Source organism: Nicotiana tabacum, chromosome 11 (assembly GCF_000715075.1).
Source record: "Nicotiana tabacum cultivar K326 chromosome 11, ASM71507v2, whole genome shotgun sequence".
NCBI classification, from domain to species: Eukaryota; Viridiplantae; Streptophyta; class Magnoliopsida; order Solanales; family Solanaceae; genus Nicotiana; species Nicotiana tabacum.
The window spans coordinates 10,397,122-10,420,659 of NC_134090.1; the positions used below are offsets into that span (position 1 = coordinate 10,397,122).

Sequence of the window (23,538 nt, forward strand, 5' to 3'; positions counted from 1 at the left end):
CGAAAACACTGTTCAAAACCCGGAAAATACACCTGTATATTATACTGGAGTTCCAGCATAAGTATGCTTGAACTCCAGCATATTATACGGGAGTTCCAGGATAACTATGCTGGAACTCCGGCATAAGTACACTAGAACTCCAACATAATATACGGGAGTTCCAGCAAGTATAAATGTCCAGTATAATATACTGGAGTTTGGAGTACCGGTGCTCCAGTCTCCCGTATATTATACAAGAGTCAACAAAGTATACCGGTCCAGCATAATATGCTGGAGTTCGTACACAGATGCACCGAACTCCCGTATATTATACGGAACCGGTCTCTATTGCAGCAAAATAGTGGCTATTTTTCATTGACTTCGTAAACGGTGATTATTTTTGATTGACCAGTCCGAAAACTGGCTATACCGTTATTTTGACCAATAAATCATCCTATCTCGGATATAAGTTACTCATGTTTACAGAACACTCCCATACCATAGACGACGGCGTTTTGATGCTTAGATGGAAAAAATAAATAAACCAAAAAAAAACAAAAGGTATGGGAAAAAAAAGAAAATAGAAAAGGAAAAATATCCAAACGAAGGAGAAACACTGAGGAGAAGTCTGGGCGTTTGCGCACCTTTTATCAGCAGCCACAAACAAGAAAATAGAGAAAAAGAATTAAGAGAGTGTTGAAAATTACAAATATTAGAGAAAATATACTCTCAAGTAATTGATTTTCTTTTGCTTTGTTTGTACATACAAAAGAGTTGCAATTTTGGTAGTACCCTTTTGGCTCTAAAGAAATGGCAGTAAGAACACCCATAACAGGGATAAGCATGGCTTCAGCACCCTCTATTTCCTCTTATAATAGGGTTATTGTTGTAAAATCACTGCCTTTCAGAGCTTCTTTCTTTGGTCAAGGAGGTAAACTTTCGTGCTTTTTGTGAAATTTGCTATACTGGGTTTTCTTTAATTTGCTCTATTGTTGCTTAAATTATCTGAGTGTGGGATTCTATCTTGAAAAGATCAGAACTTTATGTTCAATTGTTTACTGGGATTTCTTTAATTTGCTCTATTAATGCTCAAATTATCTAAGTGTGGGATTATCTTGAAAAACTCAGAACTTTATGTTTAATTGCTTAGTGGGGTTTGTTTAATTTTCTCTATTGATGCTGAAAACGGTATATAAGTGTGGGATTAAATCTTAAAAGATCAGAACTTTATGTTCAATTCTTTAGTGGGTGTTGCATTCTTGGTTCTTCTTTCAATATTATACAGACCCTTTTCAGTTTTTATACTTTTGGTTACTGTAGTTTTACCAATTTTTAGAAGGTGTGGAGGTTGAGAATAAAGGTAAAAGGTTAGGTAGCCAAGCAATGTCCTTGTTTGTAGCAGTAGCTTTAGTACATTACTTAATGTCAATCGTGTATTTTCGTATCCCTAGACTTCTGTTATTACTTGTTGTTGCTTTCGTTTCGGTTTCCTGATTGCATTACTTAGTGTTAGTTCTATATTTTCGCTTCGGTTTTTCGATTGGTTTGCTTGTTGTTACCCCTCCCTTTTAGCTATCCTGAACCGAGGGTCTTCCAGAAACAACTAGGGGTAAGGTCTGCGTACACACTACCTTTCCTAGACCCTACTTGTGGGATTGCACTGGGTTTTTTGTTGTTGTAAGTAATGTCAAACTGTGGCATCTATCAATCTATGTTGCTCGGACTCTCTGAAAATGTGGCCGGATACGTGTCAGATCCTCCAAAAGTAGAGCATTTTTGAAGGATCCGACACGGGTGCGGCTACAGTTTGGAGAGTCCGCGCAACATAGCTATCAATTCACTTAATGTAAAGATGCAGCTTTTTGTTTTATTTTATATCTTTACTTCTTCTATGTCTGATTTAATTAGAATTTGTGAACCAATTCTCTTAATAAGTTGTAGACTATTAGAAACTGGTTGATGAAGTACTTCTATTTTGTCCTGTTTTAAAATGCTTTGTGATTGAGTATTCATGCATCACCAAAATGGATAGTGCATTGGAATTTATCAGCATTAAAGTTTGTATTTTGAATGTGCGTGGATGCATTTTTCATCTTTGAGTAGGACGATGTAAAACTGTAGATATAGACATAGGACCTTTAGGTGCTTTTTAAAGTTATTGTACTGCTGTTTGGGGTGTTTGGATTTGTATGTAGAAAGGAAACTCAGGTTAATTAAGACATCGCAATTGATAGTGTAGAACGGATTTGTGATGTAAATGTGTTGAACTTACCGAAAGGTAATAAAAAAAGGAAGAAAATGATGTTCCAACTCTTATGTTCCTTTGATATACCCGTATAAGTGAGATGAAGTGCACAACTTGAGCTTCAGGCTTAAGCGTGCCTCAAGCGAGGTTTAACAAGAGATCCCTTTATATTCCATTCCACTTTGCTCTGGTCCAGTTCATTGCAACACCAAATATTTTGTCTTTCTAAGTCAATGATTCTTTATAACTAGAGGTTTTCTAACCAATTCCTATATGGACATAAAAGTCTCTATCCAGACCAATTAGACCTAGAGTGTAAGTGTAACAACAACTAACATTTAAACCTTGCTAGTTGATATTGCATATATGGATTGTGCTTCCGTAGTGTTTTGTTCTTAGATACATTTGCATTTATTCAGTTTGGAGTAAAAGTCTTCTGAGATAAAATTTCTCTCTCGATATTTTAGGTCTACCTTGTCCTTTTTAGCACTTTCAATCGTCATCGCGTCAGACTTAAAGGCGGGTACATTTGGAGGTCTACGTAGGGCATGGTTAAATTATCAAGTGTACAGGTTTGAGGTGAAAGCTATCTTTAAAAAGTAAAAAAGACGAACGTCATTTTGCTAAGAGGCTTCGTACTTTTAATATAGTATAGGTCATTGTCAAGCATTCTCATTAAGTCCTATCGATGACCTTTTTTGAGATTGGTTACCAACCTTGAACCCTTGACCTAGTAGTTTGGAGAGAACTCCCCAACCACTTGTAATATAGTATAGATGACTTTATACTTGTGTCACTCCTTGCGGATGTCAGCATTGTCACCTTCAACGTGCTATCTCATAAGTTGCCTAATTGTTTTTGCGCTTTTGGCATTCCTTGAGGCTGCCACAACAGCTAGTGCTGTAGTCCCTTCTATGCGTGTTTTTGCTTATGCTATCATAATCTGAGGCTGAGCTTATGTGTAAGAAACTTGGGCTATTATTCGTATGTACATGTAGCTCCCTGTTTCTTGTGTAAAATAGAAGAAAATTGATTTGTAGTTGATGTGCGATTGTTTTAACATGATCTCATCATTGCTGATGAGTAATTAATGTGTTGGTCAATTTCCTTCTTCAAATTTTGTCTTACCTCAGACGCCTACTTGCTTGTGCTGGTTAAGCTTTGTCCAGCCTTTTAGCTGATTGATGAAAAACGTTATACTTATTCTATGTAAGGGTTGGCTCAATTTGAACCATGTCAAAGCTATGTGCCCTTTATAAATAAAACGGCTAGTTGGCGTAGCAAGTACTATCAAAGCTTTGTGAATATAGAGGGTGGACATTTAAAATTATATATATTACCAATTATACATAAATGGGAAGGATTAGATGTATAAGGTTTTTATCGTACACTACTTAGGTATATAACAAAGTGCAAGTTTTCATTTTCAACATGTTCAGGTCATAGATCAAGGTATGCCTTTTTTGGTTAGAAAAGCATAATATGCTGCTGCTTATGTCGGAGGACTAATTGGTGTCTCCTCAGTTTTAACTTCTTTCATTACTCTGCTTGACATACCCCCTTCGTATCGTATTTTTTCTCCCCCCCCCCCCCCGATCCTTCCCAAGCATTAGTTTTGCTGACGCACTCTATTCACTTGTAGTTGGAGCTGTAAAACTTGCAGGGCTACAACTTACTCATTCTAATAGATCCAGATGTAACAGTCATGGTGGTGGTGCCCTTGGAGCTCGTATGAATCTATTTGATCGGTTTGCTAGAGTTGTCAAGGTTATTTGGTCCATGATGTTTGTCATTCATTAGTCACATCTCCTCTCTTATACTTGTTCTCAACTCAGACTATTTTTCTTTTGTGTTGTATAGTCATATGCAAATGCACTTATAAGCACCTTTGAAGATCCAGAGAAGATCTTGGAACAAACTGTGCTCGAAATGAATAACGATTTGATAAAGATGCGACAAGCTACAGCACAGGTATGCTCTTAGTGAGTGCCTTTTTATGTCTTTTTTTTTTAGAACTCTGTTGCCTATTGCGATTGAGATTCCATAGTTGAGGAAGTGAAAAAGCTCAATGTTTTTCTTTTTTCTGAAGGTATTGGCTTCACAAAAGCAGTTGGAAAACAAGTATAAAGCTGCACAACAAGCTTCTGAAGATTGGTAAGAGCTAGAGAACCTTAACGGGTTCTGTTTGTAATAGCTAAGGTTTAATTTTGCTTCAATCATAGGTATCGTAGAGCCCAACTTGCTCTTGGAAAAGGGGATGAAGACCTTGCTCGTGAAGCTCTTAAAAGAAGAAAAGCTTATGCTGTAAGGCCATTTTCTGTTGGAAAATTCGAAAAGTTCATTTATTATGCAGTGTTTGATATGGAGTTGGAAGTTATCTTATCTATCAGGTTATTGGAATTTGTGCTGTGGCCTTTCCTTTAATTTTTAGTTTTGTTGCTACTTTTATATCTAGTTGCCCTCAATCTCATATAAGAATAGAGCAAGAGTAGACCGAGGGATTTGGTTTGATGAGTGAGATTCTTGTGCGACATAGCTTATATAATTACTGATGAAAGTCTGAGTGAAGGACTTTCTTTTTATCCCTTAGATCTCATCTAAGAGCTTTCCACTTGAACATTTCCTAATTAAGCAGAAAGAATGTTAATACTACTTGAATCTGCCTGTGTATCATGATTATATTCCTACCTAAAATTTTCAAAAGATAATTCTTACTGAAAGTGAAGGAATTAGAAAATATAATAGAAGTGCATCAAGAAGTTGGAAGTTTTTCTACCATAGGATCAAGCGGCAAGAATTAGGATAGACAACTCGAGCTAACTAGCCTCAGGTGGGACTACAATTGCTCAAAAGGGTTGGTCTCTGTGATGTAATAGCACATCTATTTGCTAGATTTGGCGGACTACTCTAGCGCTGAAATATCCTGCATGTCCGTTTTTTCCCTTTTAAACATCACATATAACAGAAGATCCGTCAGCATATTTATGACGGAAAAAAAAAAGTGCAGCAACAATGGAATTATATCTTTAATAGTAACCTCAAAACTATAACCACATTTGTGTGTTTACTCTTTGACATTATTATTTTCACCCTCGGCAGCGGCGAAACCAGGAAATTCAATAAGGGCCAGTGGACTATGCAAGGGTGTTCAAAGTCTATTTTTAATCAATAACAAGTAATATTTTACCTTATACATAGTATAATTTTTCGGCGAAGGGTGGTCAGTTGACCACCCTTGGGCCAACATAGCTTCGCCCCTGACCCTCGGAGTTATGGTTTCAACAACAATGAGATTATGATTTCACTCTTAACAGAAATCAAGGATTATTGATTGATGTAATGTTGGTTCGTGTCATGGTTTTCCATTGTATAATTGCAATACCAACACAAACACGAGATATCATAGATTTTATGTCTAATGTATAGGTTAACTTCTAGTGGAATCTGAGTGGAGATTGATACAACTCAATTTTGATCTTTTTGATAATTAAGCAACTATATAATTTAATTATGATTGGCATCCATGACTTTCTTATCTAGTTATGCAACATGGAAGCTGGTTTAAACTCCAAACATTCAGGAGTCTTATGGGGTCATTTTCTTTTCTCTATCTTATTAGATACTCTTTTGAGCTTGAGATGTCAAAGCGGATGACCTAATAAACAACTAGTATATTTTAGCATTAAGTTTCCTGTTTCCAAGAATAAAAGAAAAAGAAAGAAAGGAAGATTTGAATAATGGAAAAAGAGGCAGGGGTGGGGTGTCTAGTGAACTTGCAGAGCTTTGTGCAAGAACGCCACGCGCCATCATTTTCTTGATTGGCTTACGGGGTGTCTGTTTGAGAGGATAATGAAGTGACATGAACATCATAGCTATCAAGTCTCGAGTTTGTATCAACTCAAGTTTAAATTGTGCAGGATAATGCAAGTGCCTTGAAGGCTCAACTTGATCAGCAAAAGGGTGTGGTTGAAAATCTGGTCAGCAATACACGGGTATGTTCCTAAACTTTTCTTTTATCTGGAGAGCTTGTTATTCTAAAGTTTTACTTTTTTTATCAAAATGCTAAGCTAGATATTGATGCATCAATTACTCATCATTTGTGTGTATATTTGCATGTTTTCCAGTTAATAAAAAAGTTTTGTTGTTAATCTCCTTATTGTTTGGGAAATAGTTTATAGGTTTCATATAGCAACAATTACCAATCTGGTCTAGCTCTGTTTTTCTTTGATTGGTGGTCTAACTCTATTTGTTAAAAATGAACCGGAGCTTTGTCTTTGACTGTTATAATCTCTCATCTGACAGCTTTTGGAGAGCAAGATCCAGGAAGCAAAATCGAAGAAGGATACTCTGAAAGCACGTGCTCAGTCAGCAAAGTCAGTTCTCGCCTTTTCATTATTTCATGTTTATCTTGAATTATAGCATCCATGCTCACATTTTGCGTATACCTCTTGCATATGGGGTATCTCCCCAACTCATCAATAAAATTTTTACTTCATAAGAAATATGCATGGCTCATAAAAATGTCGCACTTCTATAATTTATTTCTTTTGAAGAAAATGACTGTGAGGTTTGTCATTTAGGACCGCAACCAAAGTAAGCGAGATGCTGGGAAATGTAAATACAAGCAGTGCCCTTTCAGCCTTTGAAAGAATGGAAGAAAAAGGTTCTGACTACACTTTTCCCGCCCTATCTTTCCCTCCTTTCTTCTTTTGTTTCCAATGTCAGATGCTTCCTTTGGTTTTACTTTATATATTTCTTGTCCTATAATAATAGCTCTATTGACTTTCTGCCTGCCCTAATACAAAACAATGAGACTGAGCGTTGATCATATAAGCCTCTTAAAGATGACCTTTAGTTTTCTCCTTAGCGTCTCAAGTACTTTATTTGTATGTCAATCAAAATGAAGGGTCTCGTATGTGTTTTGTCTGAGAAGTTATTCACTGAATACAGGCTTTTGCAAATCATGATACTACCAACTGGAATATCGGGTACCTTAAAGCCTCTAAACCTATTTGCTGCTAACATTGTTAGGTTAACCGCGAAGAATCACCGATCTGCAGCATTTTTGTAAAGAAATACTTTGTTATGGTTGTTTGAACTGTTCTGGAGCACTTTCGTCTAAATTTTACTTTTGATTAGAAAAATATAACCTTCAGTAAAACTGTCAAGTCGCTGATTCAAACGATTTGTATCTTTTTACATTCTCTCCTTGGCATCTAATGTTTGACAGACAAGATGTGTATTATATGTTATGATGTCTTTAAAAGAGATTCATACAAGGTTGTCTTAGCCAATTTATACAGCTCGGCATCTTCATTTTGACCATTTTCAGTGTATGTGCCGAAAGCATAAAAATTAGAATTGGACTATCTCAAATGTTATTGTCGTTGTATCAGTTTTGCTGGGTAATAAGGTGATATTTCCACTTACTGTGATTGTGGCATGTTGAAATCATCTGCTACTGGGTATTGAGAATAAGAATCGTTTATCCTGGATATAATTTAGATGAAACTGGAGTCACTTCTGCTCGTCATGTTATAAATTATATGTGGGAGTGCTTAAATGATTGACTAACTTTTTCTTTATTTTCTATAGTTTTGACGATGGAGTCTCAAGCTGATGCTCTTAACCAATTAACCAGTGATGAGCTTGAAGGAAAGGTATTGTAATATCTAAACGTGATCCTAATGTTAATGGCCTTAGTTTGCGTTTTCACCTCTTTTGTAGCACAGCTATTTCGTGAAAAATATGCTTCTTTTTGGTACTAATTTCTTACGACCACGAAATGCCAAAAAGAGTAACATGCTTGTGCTGCAAACTCAAAGTTTTAGTTTTGATTATGCAAAGCCTTAATTGGAGAAGTTAGCGCTCCTTTGGAGGATTATATAATTTATTATCCTAACCATCATTCTGCTACTGACAGTTTGCAATGCTGGAGACCTCTTCCGTTGATGATGATCTTGCCAGCTTAAAAAAAGAATTGAGTGGCAGCTCAAAGGTATTTTCTACTTAATCTCCCCGTATATGGAAATGAATGTTTGGGATGTGTCTTCTTTCTTTGTTGACAGCACGAATTTGTGGAAGTATGGGCACCTGGAGGACAGGCTAACGTCTTCCGTCTAGATTACGGTATGCTTGGTTAAGTATGCTAAACCAGAGGTGGAGCTTGGATTTCAAGCTCGTGGGTTCGAGATTTTAATCATTTTACGCTATTGGGTTCTACATTAATAAATTGTACATATTCAATGAATTTGTTAAGATAAATACAAAATTTAAACCAAGGTTACTGGGTTTAGCGGAACCTGCAGCCGGTACTCTGGCTCTGCCCCTGTTCAGCTAAACCGTACCAAGCATAGGAAGTAGGGTTCAGGGATAAAAGAAGATTTTCGTGAATGTGGACCAGAGTTATAAGGATGGTTTGAGCCTTTTTTCAATCAGGTAGTATAGCTTCTTTTTAATAGGCATTCAGTGGATGCAGAGTAGGTATAAACAAAATGCTTCCTATATAAAATCCAAGGAACCAACAAAATCCAAAACTCAGTAAAATGATGCACATTAGAGATACTTTTGGGGTTGGCGTAATTGGTAAAGTTGCTGCTATGTGACCAGGAGGTCATGGGTTCGAGCCGTGGAAAAAGCCTCTTGCATAAATGCAGGGTAAGACTGCGTACGATAGACCCTTGTGGTACGGTCCTTCCCCGGACCCTGCACATAGCAGGAGCTTAGTGCGTCGGGCTGCCCTTTCTTTGGGATTGTACATTGCATCACAATATCTAAGTCCACATGTTATCTATCTGATGGCTGGAGCAAGAAGAATTTGTGTGTCTCTTTTTACCGAGAAAGAGACAAAACTAGAGCATATGGGGTGACGTAGTATGTGAGGACGTATAATCTGCTTTCTTGTTACTTGATAGTCAAGGTATACAAAAATTATGTACAAAACACGATCTGCTTGCTTGTTGATGTGGTATTTCCTTCAAAATCTCCAGTATTAATTTTTCCTTTTATCGACTAGCAGAAAGGGGAGCTTCCACCGCGGAGAACGACAGTTGCCAGTTCAAGTTCAACATTGCAATTTCAAGATTCAGAGATTGAGAAAGAATTGAATGAACTAAGGAGGCGGGCAAATGATTTCTAGAGATCATAGTCGATCTTCCACCATGTCCACTTATTGTCTTTCGAATGTTTTTCTACTCAAAGAATGTGGCTTTGGCTTTTCAGAAGAGTTGCCTCATCATAAAGGCAAGCGATATAGGAAGTGAAAATGGAAAATATATTGAGATATGCCGATATATATTATCTTCTTTCATATTATTGACCTACATTATGGCAATATAGTGTAAGCTAGACTTGGCTTCAATTTTGTATATTATCACCCTAATGTTTCAGGAGTATAGTAGATTGCTGTGATTAAATTAAATTGTAGATTTTAAAGTTACATAATGCTGGTTCTGCATACGATGTTATCTGACAAATTCTTCGCCAGAATGCTGTGAACTTTTTAAAAGTTTTGATTTTTCTTTTTTTCTTTTTCTTGTTGCAAAGATTGTCAAACAAACACAACTTCAAAACTTGAAACATATTCTCGATACAAATGGGACCTTATTCTTTTGATAGAAAAGAATAGTGGAGAAAGCAATTATGATAATTCTGTTGAAAGGGAGGAGAGGAGAATATAAGTACAACTAGCTGAGTACATATAGATCTTTGAAAAAACTAAAATGGTGCTGCTCTGTTATACAACATTAAATTGCTGAGAATTTTGTATAATTCCTTTATTTTTCCCTTAAAGAACAAACTAGAGTTGAATGGCGACCAGTTATTCTTCTTGCAGTAACAAGTACAACAACAACTTTAATCGTCATTTACTACTAGTATAATAAACTATTAGAGATTGTCAACTTATAAACTATTAATCAAATAATAATTGAACTTTTAGAGGAATTTCTATCTTTTCTTTGAAAATGCACGTCAACAAATAAGATAAATCTTCTCTCATATAGTCTTTTGTGATTTTTAAGATAACAATAACAAATGTAACTAAATATTTTCCCGAACAGAGCTCAGTATAAATCCGTTGTAGTCTAGGTGGTTAGGATACTCGGCTCTCACCCGAGAGACCCGGGTTCAAGTCCCGGCAACGGAATTTATTTTTCTATTTGGTAAATGTTTTTGTATTTTTATACGCCTTCCCTCACATATGCAATCTAGATATTGACAGGTAGGCGAATTCGGATTTGTTTTGTCAAGCCATTTATAATCATAGTTGAATTAATTGAAAAATAGCAAGTATTTTTTTTTATCATTAATTGATTTATTTTTAAAAAATCAATTCTTTTAAGCGAAATAAGTAGATGGACACTTAGGAGCCGTTTGTTTTGAAGACAATGTTGAAGTTTGGCAAAATGCCAAAGTCCCACATTGGTTGGGAGTTAAGTTTGGAAGGGATTTTTCCCCTATAAAAGAAGGTCTAATGTTTAGGATTGAAACACACCTCTCATTTGCCTTCTCATCTGTTTAAGGCATTTGTATCTTCTCTCTTTAGTATTATTTCACTTGTATTTTGGAGTGGAATAAAATATTGGTTGTGTCCGAGGAGTAGGCAAAATTAGCCGAACCTCGTAAATTCTGGTGTTCCCTTTATTATTGCTTTATTGTCTTATTTATTATTTGGTGGTTGTCATAATTTTTGGTATAGTAGTTGTGACTTATTCACACTCTATACATTTGGCTTCCGCAACAATTGGTATCAGAGCCAAGGTACTGTCTAAGTATGCTCTGTGGTTGCAGCATAGTCTGATCTTCCACATCAGAAAAGATTTATCTTGGTAACTGAGTCAAGGTTCTGTCTGAGTATGCTCTGTGGTTGCAGCTTAGTCTGATCTTCCACACCAGAAAGGAAATAATCTTGATTTGTGTCGTCAGCTATTAAATAATATTTGTGTCAAAGATGGGAGACAATAAACAAGAAGAATCTACATCAAGTGTCAACAATACGTCATCATTGGCATCTTCGCTTATGACAAGAATTGTGTCAAATGCGAAATTTGCGGTCGAAATATTTGACGGGTCCGGACATTTTGGGATGTGGCAAGGCGAGGTTCTAGATGTCCTTTTTCAACAAGGGCTAGATCTGGCCATTGAAGAAAAGAAACCAGATGTTATTGGAGAAGAAGATTGGAGAATTATCAACCGTGTTGCTTGCGGTACCATTCGATCCTACCTTGCTAGAGAGCAGAAATATCCATACACAAAGGAAACTTCTGCAAGTAAATTATGGAAAGCACTGGAGGATAAATTTTTGAAGAAAAACAGTCAAAATAAATTGTACATGAAGAAGAGACTGTTTCACTTCACCTATGTTCCTGGTACCACGATGAATGAACATATCACCAGTTTCAATAAGTTGGTCACAGATTTGCAAAATATGGATACAACTTATGATGATGGTGACTTGGCCTTAATGTTGTTGGCGTCACTTCCTGATGAGTACGAGCACCTTGAAACTACTCTACTCCATGGAAATGACGAAATTTCTCTCAGAGAAGTTTGTTCAGCTTTGTACAGCTATGAACAAAGAAAGCGAGAAAAACAGAAGGGCGGAGAAGGAGAAGCACTGTTTGTGAGGGGTCGTCCTCAAAATCAAACGAGGACAAAGAAGGGAAGATCCAAGTCAAGATCCAGACCCAGTAAAGATGAATGTGCCTTTTGTCGAGAAAAAGGGCACTGGAAGAAAGACTGTCCGAAGTTGAAGAATAAGGCCAAACATAACAATGGAAAGGCCATTATGGATTCAAATGTAGCTGATTGTGATGATTCAGACTTCTCATTAGTTACAACAGAGTCATCAACATCATCAGACATATGGTTGATGGACTCGGCTTGTAGCTATCATATGTGTCCCAACAGGGACTGGTTCATGGAATTTCAAGAAGGAGAATATGGAGTCATCCACACAGCGGATAACAGCCATCTTACCTCATATGGCATTGGTTCAATACGATTAAGGAACCATGATGGAATGATCAGAACATTGATAGATGTTCGATATGTACCGGATTTGAAGAAGAATCTCATCTCTATGGGAGCCCTAGAATCAAAAGGGTTCAAAATCATTGCAGAAAATGGAGTGATGAGAGTATGCTCCGGTGCACTAGTGGTAATGAAGGCTAATCGGAAGAATAATAATATGTACCGCTATCGTGGCAGTACAGTTATTGGGACAGCGACAGTAACATCCAGTGACGACAAAGAGGCAGAAGCAACCAAGCTATGGCACATGCGCTTGGGACATGCTGGAGGAAAATCCTTGAAAACTCTATCAGATCAAGGATTGTTAAAAGGAGTAAAGGCTTGCAACTTGGAGTTTTGTGAGCATTGTGTCAAAGGGAAACAGACAAGGGTTAAATTTGGTACAGCGATCTATAATACTAAAGGCATTTTGGATTATGTACACTCTGATGTTTGGGGTCCTTCCAAAACACCTTCATTGGGTGGGAAGCACTATTTTGTAACCTTTGTTGATGATTTTTCTCGAAGAGTGTGGGTGTATACAATGAAAAACAAAGATGAAGTGCTGGGAATTTTTCTCAAATGGAAGACGATGGTGGAGAATCAAACAGGCAGGAGGATCAAGTGTATTCGCACAGACAATGGAGGTGAATACAAAAATGATCATTTCAATAAGGTCTGTGAAAATGATGGCATCGTCCGACACTTCACTGTTAGACATACACCACAACAGAATGGAGTGGCAGAACGTATGAACCGGACCTTGCTGGAGAAGGTACGGTGTATGTTGTCCAATGCTGGCTTGGGCAAAGAATTTTGGGCTGAGGCAATTACATATGCATGTCACCTCATTAATCGTCTACCATCTGCTGCTATTGATGGCAAAACACCATTTGAAAAATGGTACGGAAAACCTGCTGTAGATTATAACTCTTTGCACGTGTTTGGCTCAACTGCATATTATCATGTGACGGAGTCAAAATTGGATCCAAGGGCAAAGAAGGCTATTTTTATGGGAATTACTTCTGGAGTCAAAGGATATCGCTTATGGTGCCATATGACAAAGAAAGTAATATTCAGCAGAGATGTTACCTTTGATGAATTTGCTATGGTAAATAAGGTAACAGAAGATACCAAACAAAATGAAGGTGCTTCCAAGCAGGTGGAGTTTGAGGGAAAATTTATTTTTCCTACACAAGAAGCAGAGGAGGAAACAAATGAAGATTACCCTCTGGAAGGAGAGCCAGTAGAGGAGATTCCAACTAGGAATCTCAACAACAACTTGAATCAATAGCAACCAGCAGGCCAAAAAGAACAATAACGAAACCTGTTCGTCTCATAGAGACGGTTGCTTGTGCAACCTCAATTGTAGCTGATGATGTTCCTACTACTTATAAAGACGCTGTCCAAAGTTCAGAAGAAGATAAGTGGAGGATTGCCATGAATGATGAAATACAGTCCCTTCATCAGAATCATACATGGAGATTGGCCAATCTCCCGAAGGGGAAGAAAGCAATTGGGTGCAAATGGGTATTTGCAAAGAAGGAAGGATTTCCTAACCAAGTAGATGTTCGCTACAAAGCAAGATTGGTGGCCAAAGGATATGCTCAAAAGGAGGGAATTGATTACAATGAAGTGTTTTCTCCAGTTGTAAAACATTCCTCCATTAGAATTATGTTGGCTTTGGTAGCACAATTGGATTTGGAACTAGTTCAGATGGATGTAAAAACTGCGTTTTTACATGGAAACTTGGAGGAGGAAATCTACATGACTCAGCCAGAAGGATTCAAAGTTGCTGGAAAAGAAAATATGGTGTGCAAACTTGAAAAATCGTTGTACGGATTGAAACAATCTTCTAGACAATGGTACAAGCGATTTGACGAGTTTATGTTGCAGCAAGGGTACAAGAGAAGCAAATACGATCATTGTGTGTATTTGCACAAGCTTAAAGATGGTTCCTTTGTATATCTTCTCCTATATGTTGATGATATGTTGATAGCTTCCAAGAATTCGGAAGAAATTGATAAGTTGAAGATTCAACTGAAGAAGGAGTTCGAGATGAAGGATTTGGGTGAGGCAAAGAAAATTCTTGGCATGGAGATAATTAGAGATAGACGTTCAAAGAAACTCTGTTTATCTCAAAAGGAATATTTGAAGAGAGTACTTCAACGTTTTGGCATAGATGACAAGACTAAGCCAGTTAGTACTCCACTTGCTTCCCATTTAAGCTAAGTACTACTATGTCGCCAATGGATGAAGCTGAACGAGAGTATATGTCAAAGGTACCATACGCAAATGTTGTTGGTAGCTTGATGTATGCAATGGTTTGCACAAAGCCTGACATTTCACAAGCTGTTGGAGTTATTAGCAGATATATGCACAATCCAGGGAAGGAGCATTGGCAAGCTGTGAAGTGGATTCTACGGTATATTCATAATACTGTAGATGTCGGGTTAGTTTTTGAGCAGGAAGACAATCAGTCTGTAGTTGGATATTGTGACTCAGATTTTGCGGGTGATATGGACAAACGAAGATCAACTACTGGTTATGTGTTTACTTTTGCAAAGGCACCAGTTAGTTGGAAGTCTACTTTGCAGTCAACAGTTGCTTTGTCTACAACAGAGGCAGAGTACATGGCTATTACAGATGCTGTGAAAGAGGCAATTTGGCTTCAAGGATTGCTAAAGGAGCTTGGTGTTGAACAAAAAGGTATCACAATTTTTGTGATAGTCAAAGTGCTATTCAATTAGCGAAGAACCAAGTTTATCATGCAAGGACGAAGCACATTGATGTTCGGTATCATTTCGTACGAGAAATCATAGAAGAAGGTGGAGTCACGGTGAAGAAAATTCATACTACAGAGAATCCTGCTGATATGCTGACAAAGGTGGTGACTGCGGTCAAGTTTCAACATTGTTTGGATTTGATCAACATTGTTGAACACTGAAGATTGAAGATGAAGACACAACCAAAATTTGTTATTGAGAGAGAATTGAAAATGTGGAATTTTGCCAAGGTGGAGATTTGTTGAAGTTTGGCAAAATGCCAAAGTCCCACATTGGTTGGGAGTTAAGTTTGGAAGGGATTTTTCCCTATAAAAGAAGGCCTAATGTTTAGGATTGAAACACACCTCTCATTTGCCTTCTCATCTGTTTAAGGCATTTGTATCTTCTCTCTTTAGTATTATTTCACTTGTATTTTGGAGTGGAATAAAATATTTGGTTGTGTCCGAGGAGTAGGCAAAATTAGTCGAACCTCGTAAATTCTGGTGTTCCCTTTATTATTGCTTTATTGTCTTATTTATTATTTGGTGGTTGTCATAATTTTTGGTATAGTAGTTGTGACTTATTCACACTCTATACATTTGGCTTCCGCAACAGACAAGTTATACTGAAATTAGTTATGTTGTGATTAGTTATCCTGGTATTATTTCTTATTGACTTACTGATGTGTTGTATTAATCCTAGGATTGTTAATTTTATTGTTTTATCTTGGAATAACTTATACTTGAATTATTATTGAATCTCTGGTAGGTATAAGTTATCATGGTATTAGTTTTAGTCCAGGGATAACTTATCCCAAAATTAGTAATCAAACAAAGAATACAACGGTACAAATTTTAGTCCCAAGATTATTTTTGTTTATCCGTCATATCAAACCACCACTTAGGTCATCAAATTTTAGTTAAATACCTTAACAATACTAACGAACAAATTATTAAGAAAACAGTGTCTCATGAACTGAAATTTGGTGCCAATTTTGAGTGTCTATATATTTTATATATATAGTTAGTATGTGTCTCTGTTTAGGTTTAGGCCAAATATTGACATACTGCATTGTGTAGTACCTTGTGCTGTCCATTTTGTACTTTCCAGAAGAAAAATCCATCTAAATACCCAGCGGGAGCTCCCTAAAACCTCTCAATTTCCAAAATGGCCTCCATCCCGCTCCTCCGTTTCTCTCTCCATCCACCTCCCAAAACCCTAACCCCCAAAACCCCTCTCACACCCCACCCCCTCAAACCCACCATCCCCAAATTCCTCCAACCCCAGGCCCAAACCCGAACTCAAACCAAGCTCAATTCCATCTCCGCCACCTACAACCCAATCCCCGCCACAGACCGCTTAATCTCCGCCGTAGCTTACTTCCTCCCCTTCTTCAACGGCCTTCAGTACGGCCGTTTCTTATTCTCTCAATACCCATCCCTAACTCTCCCATTTCAGCCCATTCTTCCCCTTCTCTCACTCTACCGTTCAATCCCATACGCTAGCTTTGTCACCTTCTTCGCTCTCTACTTGGGAATTGTACGGAATGAGAGTCTAAACCGTTACGCCCGTTTCAATGCGCTTCAAGCGGTTGTACTTGACGTTTTATTGGTGGTACCGATGTTGATACAACGGATATTCTCTCCGGGTCAATCTGGAATTGGGCTGAAACTTACAATGATGATGCATAATGGGCTTTTTGTATTTGTTGTGGGGTGTTTTGTTTATGGGCTTGTTAGTTGTATCCTTGGGAAAACTCCTTACTTGCCTTTTGTTACTGAAGCTGCTAATAGGCAAATGTAGCTTCTTCTTCTTTTTATTTCCTATGCTGGTGAATGAACATTTTGTTATATGTTACTTATTTGATTTCTTTTGGTACTTAATATTTGGAAATGTGCTGTATTTGTCTTGTTAATTTTTTGTGTTCGTATTTATGTTTACCCAAGTTAATGAAATGGTTGGAGAAGTGTATTAGTAGCCACTTTTAAGCCTCATATCACAATATTAATCAATTTACCAAACTTCAAGATTAAATACCTTGAATTTTTTAGTTACTAATTTAAAATTCAAGACATAAGATTTGATTTTTGGACATAATTTTTGAACTTTAGTACCTAAAATTTGAACTTTAAAGTTTAAACTTGAAGTTTGAGCAAATTGACTAATCTTTAAATATATTTTAAATAGTATGCTTAAAAGTCGCTGTCATTTGTCAATACTTAAGTTCTGATGATTTGAAGTCGGATGAGATCTTTTAGGATCATTTCTTCTATTCAAATATATACTCTTAAGGTCTAAACATATAGAGTAATATATTTTTGGTACTTTAGACTTAGCTTTTCCCCCCTAACTACGGAACTTGCCTATAAGAGTAAAAATAAAGCCTTAAAACTCGAATATGCAGTGTTTGGTAATTTAAAAGGTTGAAGTGTTAAACAGATATATGTCATCATCACTGATCCATCAAGACAAAACAAATGTAGGAAGTACCCAATTTTCATAATTGCAAGTCGCTTGATGATTGAGTGAGGCTACTGTTTAATAGTACATTCTAGTCCTAACACCTGAGAAATTATGGTGCATTTTAGATTAACTTTCGCACGCCTTAGACTATTTTATCAAGTAACTTGACATGCCTCAGTTATTTTATCGGTACTTGCTACCTCTCTACAGCAGAGGTATTAGCTAGCTTTGTCTGCCAATGCTTGGCTGATGGAGAGAAATAACTTTGGTGTTCTTTGTCTCCTCACACCACCTTATCGTATGCAAGCTCCATCTAGAGACCACAAGCTCCGCCATTCATGGTGGGTCTTACACCAGCGACGCCATCACATAAAATTTAGTAGATAATTTCTCGCGTTAGAGGCTTTTCTTGGCTCTTGCAGAAATGCAGGATAAGACTGCGTACAATACACCCTTGTGGTCTGCCCTTTTCCCGGACCCCGCGCATAATGGGAGCTTAGTGCACCGGGTTGCCCTTTAGAGACATTTCTTGCCTACCTCAAGGCTGTGCCCTCAAGAGATTCACATTTTCATAATCCATGGAAAGAATTGACTTGGTAGCCTCAATGGCCAAACATTTATGTACCTCCTAATATATATCCAAGCTCCGAAACTTCAGCGATGCACTCAAAGTTCCAAATCTAGGGCCGGTCCAGAAATGCAGTAGCTGTAGACATTAATCAAGTGTACAGCCATATTTCATTTGTTGCTGCTCCAATGTACCAAAATGAACATGGAGAACATAAAAGTTTCCCCTTTCTCGTACATAGATACATTGTCGAAGGAGTGAACTTCAAAGGATAAAAGAAACTGCAACTTGTTCATCCTACAAGCCCAAAATCAAATTACTATCATCAGCCAAAGAACAAGAGGCATGATCAATGGATGCATCCTTCTCGCTCAGCCCACTGAAATATAGGGCTCGTTACCTGGACATCACCTGAAATCCATCTCAACGCTACCACCAATTAGCCATTGTTTTCCACCACGTGAAAGCAAACTATACAGCAGAAATCATGGTGTTTATCGAACAACTCTTGCAAGTATAAAACCTTAGTAGCGCCAAATCTTCAATACATTGATGCTACCATGACTTGAGTTGCTAAAGACTCCAACAAATAGCTGTGAAATTTATACTGTACTCCAGCCAACTTCTTTCCTCACTTTTCGTTGCTTCATTATTTTCCTCACCATTTCAACCTCTTCCCACTTTCCTACAGAACTATATAGGTCAGAAATTGCTACATAGTACCCATCATTTTCTGGATCAGATTCAATAGCATGTTTTGCAATTCTTATACCCTTCTCAACCTGAGAGTGAATTTTACAAGAACTTAGTAAAGAACCCCAGATAGCTGAATCAGGAGCAATTGGCATGGACAAAACCAAAGCTTCAGCATCATCCAAATTACCAGAACGACCTAAAAGATCAGCCATACAAGCGTAGTGCTTCAGGGTTGGCATCAAAGAATAATCTTTCATTCTGCTAAATATGGACTTTCCTTCTTCGACCAACCCTGCATGAGCGCAAGCTGAGAGAACAGCAAGAAAAGTCAGTTCATTTGGCTTATTTTCTGACTGTTCCATCTGTTTGAAAAATTCTATACCAGATTTTGCTTCTCCATACATAGCATAGCCTGAGATCAGTACGTTCCAAGAGATGACATCTTTCTTATCCATTGAATCAAATATTTCTCTGGATCTTGTTAGCTGTCCGCATTTCGCGTACATATCAGTCAAAGCAGTAGCAAGCAAAGTATTCTTTTCAAACCCAACTTCCTTGATGTATTCATGAACTTTCTCTCCTTTATCCAAGGACGAAACTTGAGAACAAGCAGAGAGCAAAATCAGCAGCGTTGCAATAGTAGGCTTGTAGCTTTCTGCAATCATTTTATCAAAAAGGCCGAAGGCCTCTGTAATTTTTCCACAACTAATATAGGAAGTCATCATTGTATTCCAAGTGACAACATCCTTATCAGCCATAGTACAAAAGACTCTCCATGATAAAGTCAGATTCTTGCTTCTTCCATACATATCTATTAGAGAATTGGCAACGGAAATATTTTCAAGCATCAGATTTTTAATTACATGGCAATGCACAGACAGGCCTAAATGGAATTCTTCCAACCGGGAGCAAGAAGAAATTACAGATATCAAGCTGTTGACATCACATTCAATTCCCAAGTGTTGCATTTCTCTGAATAAATTAATGCACTTGCCTTCTAACCCAGCCTTGAAATAGCCAACAACCATCATATTCCAGGCTTCTGTGGTTTGTCCAATTCCTCCATCAAGTATCTTCTCTGCCAAATTCAAGAGTCTAAGCTTACAATACATGGCCAATAATGCATTACAGACCATGTGATCGTCAACATAGTTTCTTCTCAAGATGAATCCATGGAAAGCCTTAGCTTCAAAAGTCCTCAAGGCATTACCTAGACCAGAAAGCACACAACTAATTACCATCCCATCTGGAATTATCCCACTGGCCTGCATTTTCAGAAAAATATTAATGCACTCACCTATACACTCAAACTTTGCATAATTAGCAATTATCGATGTCCAGGAAAACAAGTCCTTCTCATCAACCTCACAAAACGAACAATATGTTTCTTCAACCGACCCACATTTCGAGTACATTGACAGAACAGAACACTGAACAACTTGATGACTACAAAAACCAGACTTAACTGTCAGCCCATGCAAGCATTTCCCTTCTACCAATGCACCTAAATTTCCACAAGCTTGAAATCCTCCCTCCAACGTCCGAAAATTCGGCCTCACCTCACTCTCACCATTCTTATGCATCAAACAAAGATACTCCAACCCCTTCTCACTCTCCCCATTTTCCACATACCCTTTTACAATTGCAGTCCAAGAAACCACATCTCTCACAGTAATTTCATCAAACACATCAGCAGCATGCTCCATAAACCCGCATTTCGAGTACATATAAACCAAAGATGATCCAACAGCAGCATTATTACCGTGAAAAAGATTCAATTTTGAGACTAACCCATGAATCCTTTTGCCATAAGAAATCAATCCAAGCTCAGCACAAGCAGAAACAACAATGGGAATCGTAAACTGGTTAGGCAAAGCATTAAAACCCCGCATATTGGAGTACAGCTCAATCGCTTCTGAATAATACCCATTGGAGAAATAAGCTTTTATAATTGAATTCCAAAGAAAAGGGTCTTTAACACTAATTAAATCAAACACTTTTTTCGAAGAAATGAGGTGGTGTTTGTTAGAAGCGTATAAAGAAATAAGCTTTGCTGCTATGTAAACGTTGTTTGTGTGTCCTGTTGTGATAATGAAAGCGTGGGATTGATGAAGCGTTTTGAGGTCTGAGGTTTTATTGGAGAGGAATGTATTGATTCGATGGTGAAGGTAGTGGGAAGTTGTTTCAGTGGGAAATTCAATGGAACTTGGGTAGCAGAGTTTTTGAAGTTTAGTTCTGAACATGGGAAGAGTTTAAAATGAGACAATGCAAGCAAAAAGAGGAACGTTTATTGTAGTTGTGGAATTGTGCTAATAGAATGTTAATTGGTCTTTAATATTTGTGATCTATACTTTGAGTTTTAAATTGGAGAAAATGCATAAAGACCCCATTAAATTTGTTCTGAAAAAATATTTACACATCTTAACTTTACGGGGTCTTAACAACCCACTATTCTTATCTAAACTAAATTTAATACCTCTTTCAAAATACCGAACCAGTCTTGTGGTGAGTTGTGTTAACATGCGTCATGTATCAAATACTGCACTATTTCATTTTTAAAATACTTTTTCTTTCCTTTTTTCACTCTTTTTTCATTTCATCTTCTCCGCCTTCCTTCAACATTATTTTCGCAGCTCGCCACTATGGAAGGCAGTCACAACCATAACCTCCCTTAAACCCATAAATTCTAGCTCTGAAAAATTAGAACCACCTCCCCTACCACTCCACTTTAACACCTCTAATTTGACCATTTTTCCTTCACATACTCACAAAAAAAAACCCACACACCCATATCGAAAAGAAAAGGAGAGAAAATTCTTTGTACGAAAAATGGTATTGGCGAATATCAAGCTCTCCAATCAAGTATTAAAATTATTCCAACCTAAATCCATGACTCAATTGCTTAAGTTAACTTATGTTTCTATCAAATTGAGGAGATTAAAGAGATAAAATATGAACAATAAAATGGAGTTTGTAAAGGTAGGTGAATATGCCGGAGGTGTTACATCTCGCGTTTTTCCTACGCTAAAATTTCGTCTTCAGTTAATTGACGTAGACTCTGGGATGAGATTATCTGGAGATTAGCACATTTATGCAATTTATAACAAGCAATAACTAAGTACCATGAAGGAAAGGGTACACGAATTAAGAAAATGAGTTTCGTTGAAGGTTGTCGATTTGGGATAAAATACGGGCCGAGCGTTAATACCTGATAATTATAAACTAGTACCATGCAAGGTACCATATGACCACGATAGTATAATATATAACGTATATATGAAGTATTTTTAAAATAAATAGAATTTTAAGTAATTTGTGTAATTTTTAAATTATGCGGGTAATTGATTAATTACTGGGTAACATAACATTACCCGATTAACTAATAAGTGGATAAAAAAATAATTAATAAACTAACCCCCTACATGTGGCAAGAAGCCACAAAGCCTAGAAAGCGACTAAGTAGTCACATTGCTAGGTGGCTACATAATAATAACTTAAAGTCTTAGAAAGACTTATACAAGCTCATCCAAAACTCTTATCTTTAGCCAAAATGTTCCATTCTGTTTTTGGTTACCAAACTTGAGAAAAGCATAAACATTTTCCTCTTAAGACTTGAAACCAAAATAACGTTGGGGAGCTTTTGGTCTTAATTGGAAAGGTTAAAGAATTAAAAGTCTTGATTCTAAGGAAATTCGTTCAAAGAAGTGTTGAGGCAGAAATATTCCAATTCGAAGACAAAGGCTACAATTGAAGCAAATTCGTCCAACTCCAACAAAATTCAAGCAAAGTTTCGTTCCAATTTCAGAAGCAGAAGCTTCGTTTTCTCGTTCCAACATATTTCACGGAAGCAGAAACTTCATTTCGATCAAATAATTTAAGGAACAGGTATTAAGGCTAAGCTCTTCCTTTATTTTGGCATGATCTCGTTGTTACACAAGTTTGATAACGAGTCATAAAGAAAAATTTATATCCCGGAATTTACGTATATTTTGCTAGTCTCGCAAGTTACGTATATTTTTCTAGCCTTCTAAGTTACAATATTCTCATTATCAGGATTTTATATTCAATTGAGTATTTCTTTCTTCCAGTCAAGAGAGCAGAGAGTCTATATATACAGTATTACAATATTTTCATTATCATCAAGCTATAATCGATGGGCAGGCCCCTATTGGGCAACCTCTGATCAGATGGTAAGTTATATACCGAGCCTATTATGGCCGAGCGCTTATGAGCGAGCCCAATTGGTCGAGATATAGAGCCTAGTATGGTCGAGCACATATGAGCGAGCCTACTACGACAGGGCAGTTATATATATACCGAGCCTACTGTGGCTGAGTGCTTATGAACGGACCCAGTTGGTCGAGATACAGAGCCTAGTATGGCCGAGTGCTTATGAGCGAGCCTACTACGACAGAGCACATATATATGTATACCAAGCCTTATAGGGCCGGATAGTTATTTTACTTACTATATTGAGAGAGCTGAGTCATTATCAGCAGGTAAGAATATCTTCAGATTATTGTTGACTCTTAGTTACATTCAATTATTATATTATCAGTTCAGTTTCAACCTTTAGTATATTGCCTTACATACTCGGTACATTATTTCGTACTGACGTCCCTTTTGCCTGGGGACGCTGCGTTTCATGCCCGCAGGTCTAGATAGACAGGTCGAGAGCCCTTTAAGTAGGTTATCAGCTCAGCGGAAGATGTTGGTGCGCTCCATTTGCTTCGGTGTTGCGTGTTTGGTTAGTATGATTTAGACATGTATTGTTTGGAACGGCGAGACTTTATCCCGATCTTTATGATATT

General features: G+C 37.3%; 3 protein-coding genes and 1 non-coding gene across 4 annotated transcripts; 3 read left to right on the forward strand and 1 right to left on the reverse strand.

The window, feature by feature from the left end:
* The first annotated feature begins 542 nt into the window (after nucleotides 1-542).
* On the forward strand, nucleotides 543-9,709 carry LOC107759493 (membrane-associated protein VIPP1, chloroplastic). Its single transcript, XM_075224763.1, has 11 exons — nucleotides 543-910; nucleotides 3,867-3,991; nucleotides 4,085-4,195; nucleotides 4,314-4,378; nucleotides 4,447-4,528; nucleotides 6,142-6,216; nucleotides 6,527-6,597; nucleotides 6,805-6,887; nucleotides 7,820-7,884; nucleotides 8,148-8,222; nucleotides 9,243-9,709. Exons 1-11 carry the CDS (start codon nucleotides 790-792, stop codon nucleotides 9,360-9,362), a joined length of 993 nt encoding a protein of 330 aa, XP_075080864.1. The 5' UTR covers nucleotides 543-789; the 3' UTR covers nucleotides 9,363-9,709.
* A 588-nt stretch (nucleotides 9,710-10,297) lies between these two features.
* Nucleotides 10,298-10,370, forward strand: TRNAE-CUC (transfer RNA glutamic acid (anticodon CUC)). The gene has a single exon. It is a non-coding gene; the product is annotated as a tRNA-Glu (tRNA).
* A 5,706-nt stretch (nucleotides 10,371-16,076) lies between these two features.
* On the forward strand, nucleotides 16,077-16,955 carry LOC107759492 (protein TIC 20-II, chloroplastic-like). The gene has a single exon (XM_016577451.2). It carries the CDS (start codon nucleotides 16,168-16,170, stop codon nucleotides 16,801-16,803), a length of 636 nt encoding a protein of 211 aa, XP_016432937.2. The 5' UTR covers nucleotides 16,077-16,167; the 3' UTR covers nucleotides 16,804-16,955.
* Nucleotides 16,956-17,478: 523 nt separating this feature from the next.
* Nucleotides 17,479-21,017, reverse strand: LOC107759490 (pentatricopeptide repeat-containing protein At4g39952, mitochondrial-like). The gene has a single exon (XM_016577450.2). It carries the CDS (start codon nucleotides 20,968-20,970, stop codon nucleotides 18,634-18,636), a length of 2,337 nt encoding a protein of 778 aa, XP_016432936.2. The 5' UTR covers nucleotides 20,971-21,017; the 3' UTR covers nucleotides 17,479-18,633.
* Nucleotides 21,018-23,538: the final 2,521 nt, after the last annotated feature.

Excerpts from the sequence above, each read along its gene's own strand:
- LOC107759493 (XM_075224763.1), top strand. The coding sequence starts at position 790 with ATGGCAGTAAGAACACCCATAACAGGGATAAGCATGGCTTCAGCACCC. Across the intron at positions 6,598-6,804 it reads GCACGTGCTCAGTCAGCAAA|GACCGCAACCAAAGTAAGCG; the intron begins GTCAGTTCTCGC and ends TTTGTCATTTAG. Across the intron at positions 7,885-8,147 it reads GTGATGAGCTTGAAGGAAAG|TTTGCAATGCTGGAGACCTC; the intron begins GTATTGTAATAT and ends TGCTACTGACAG.
- LOC107759490 (XM_016577450.2), bottom strand. The coding sequence starts at position 20,970 with ATGTTCAGAACTAAACTTCAAAAACTCTGCTACCCAAGTTCCATTGAA.
- LOC107759492 (XM_016577451.2), top strand. The coding sequence starts at position 16,168 with ATGGCCTCCATCCCGCTCCTCCGTTTCTCTCTCCATCCACCTCCCAAA.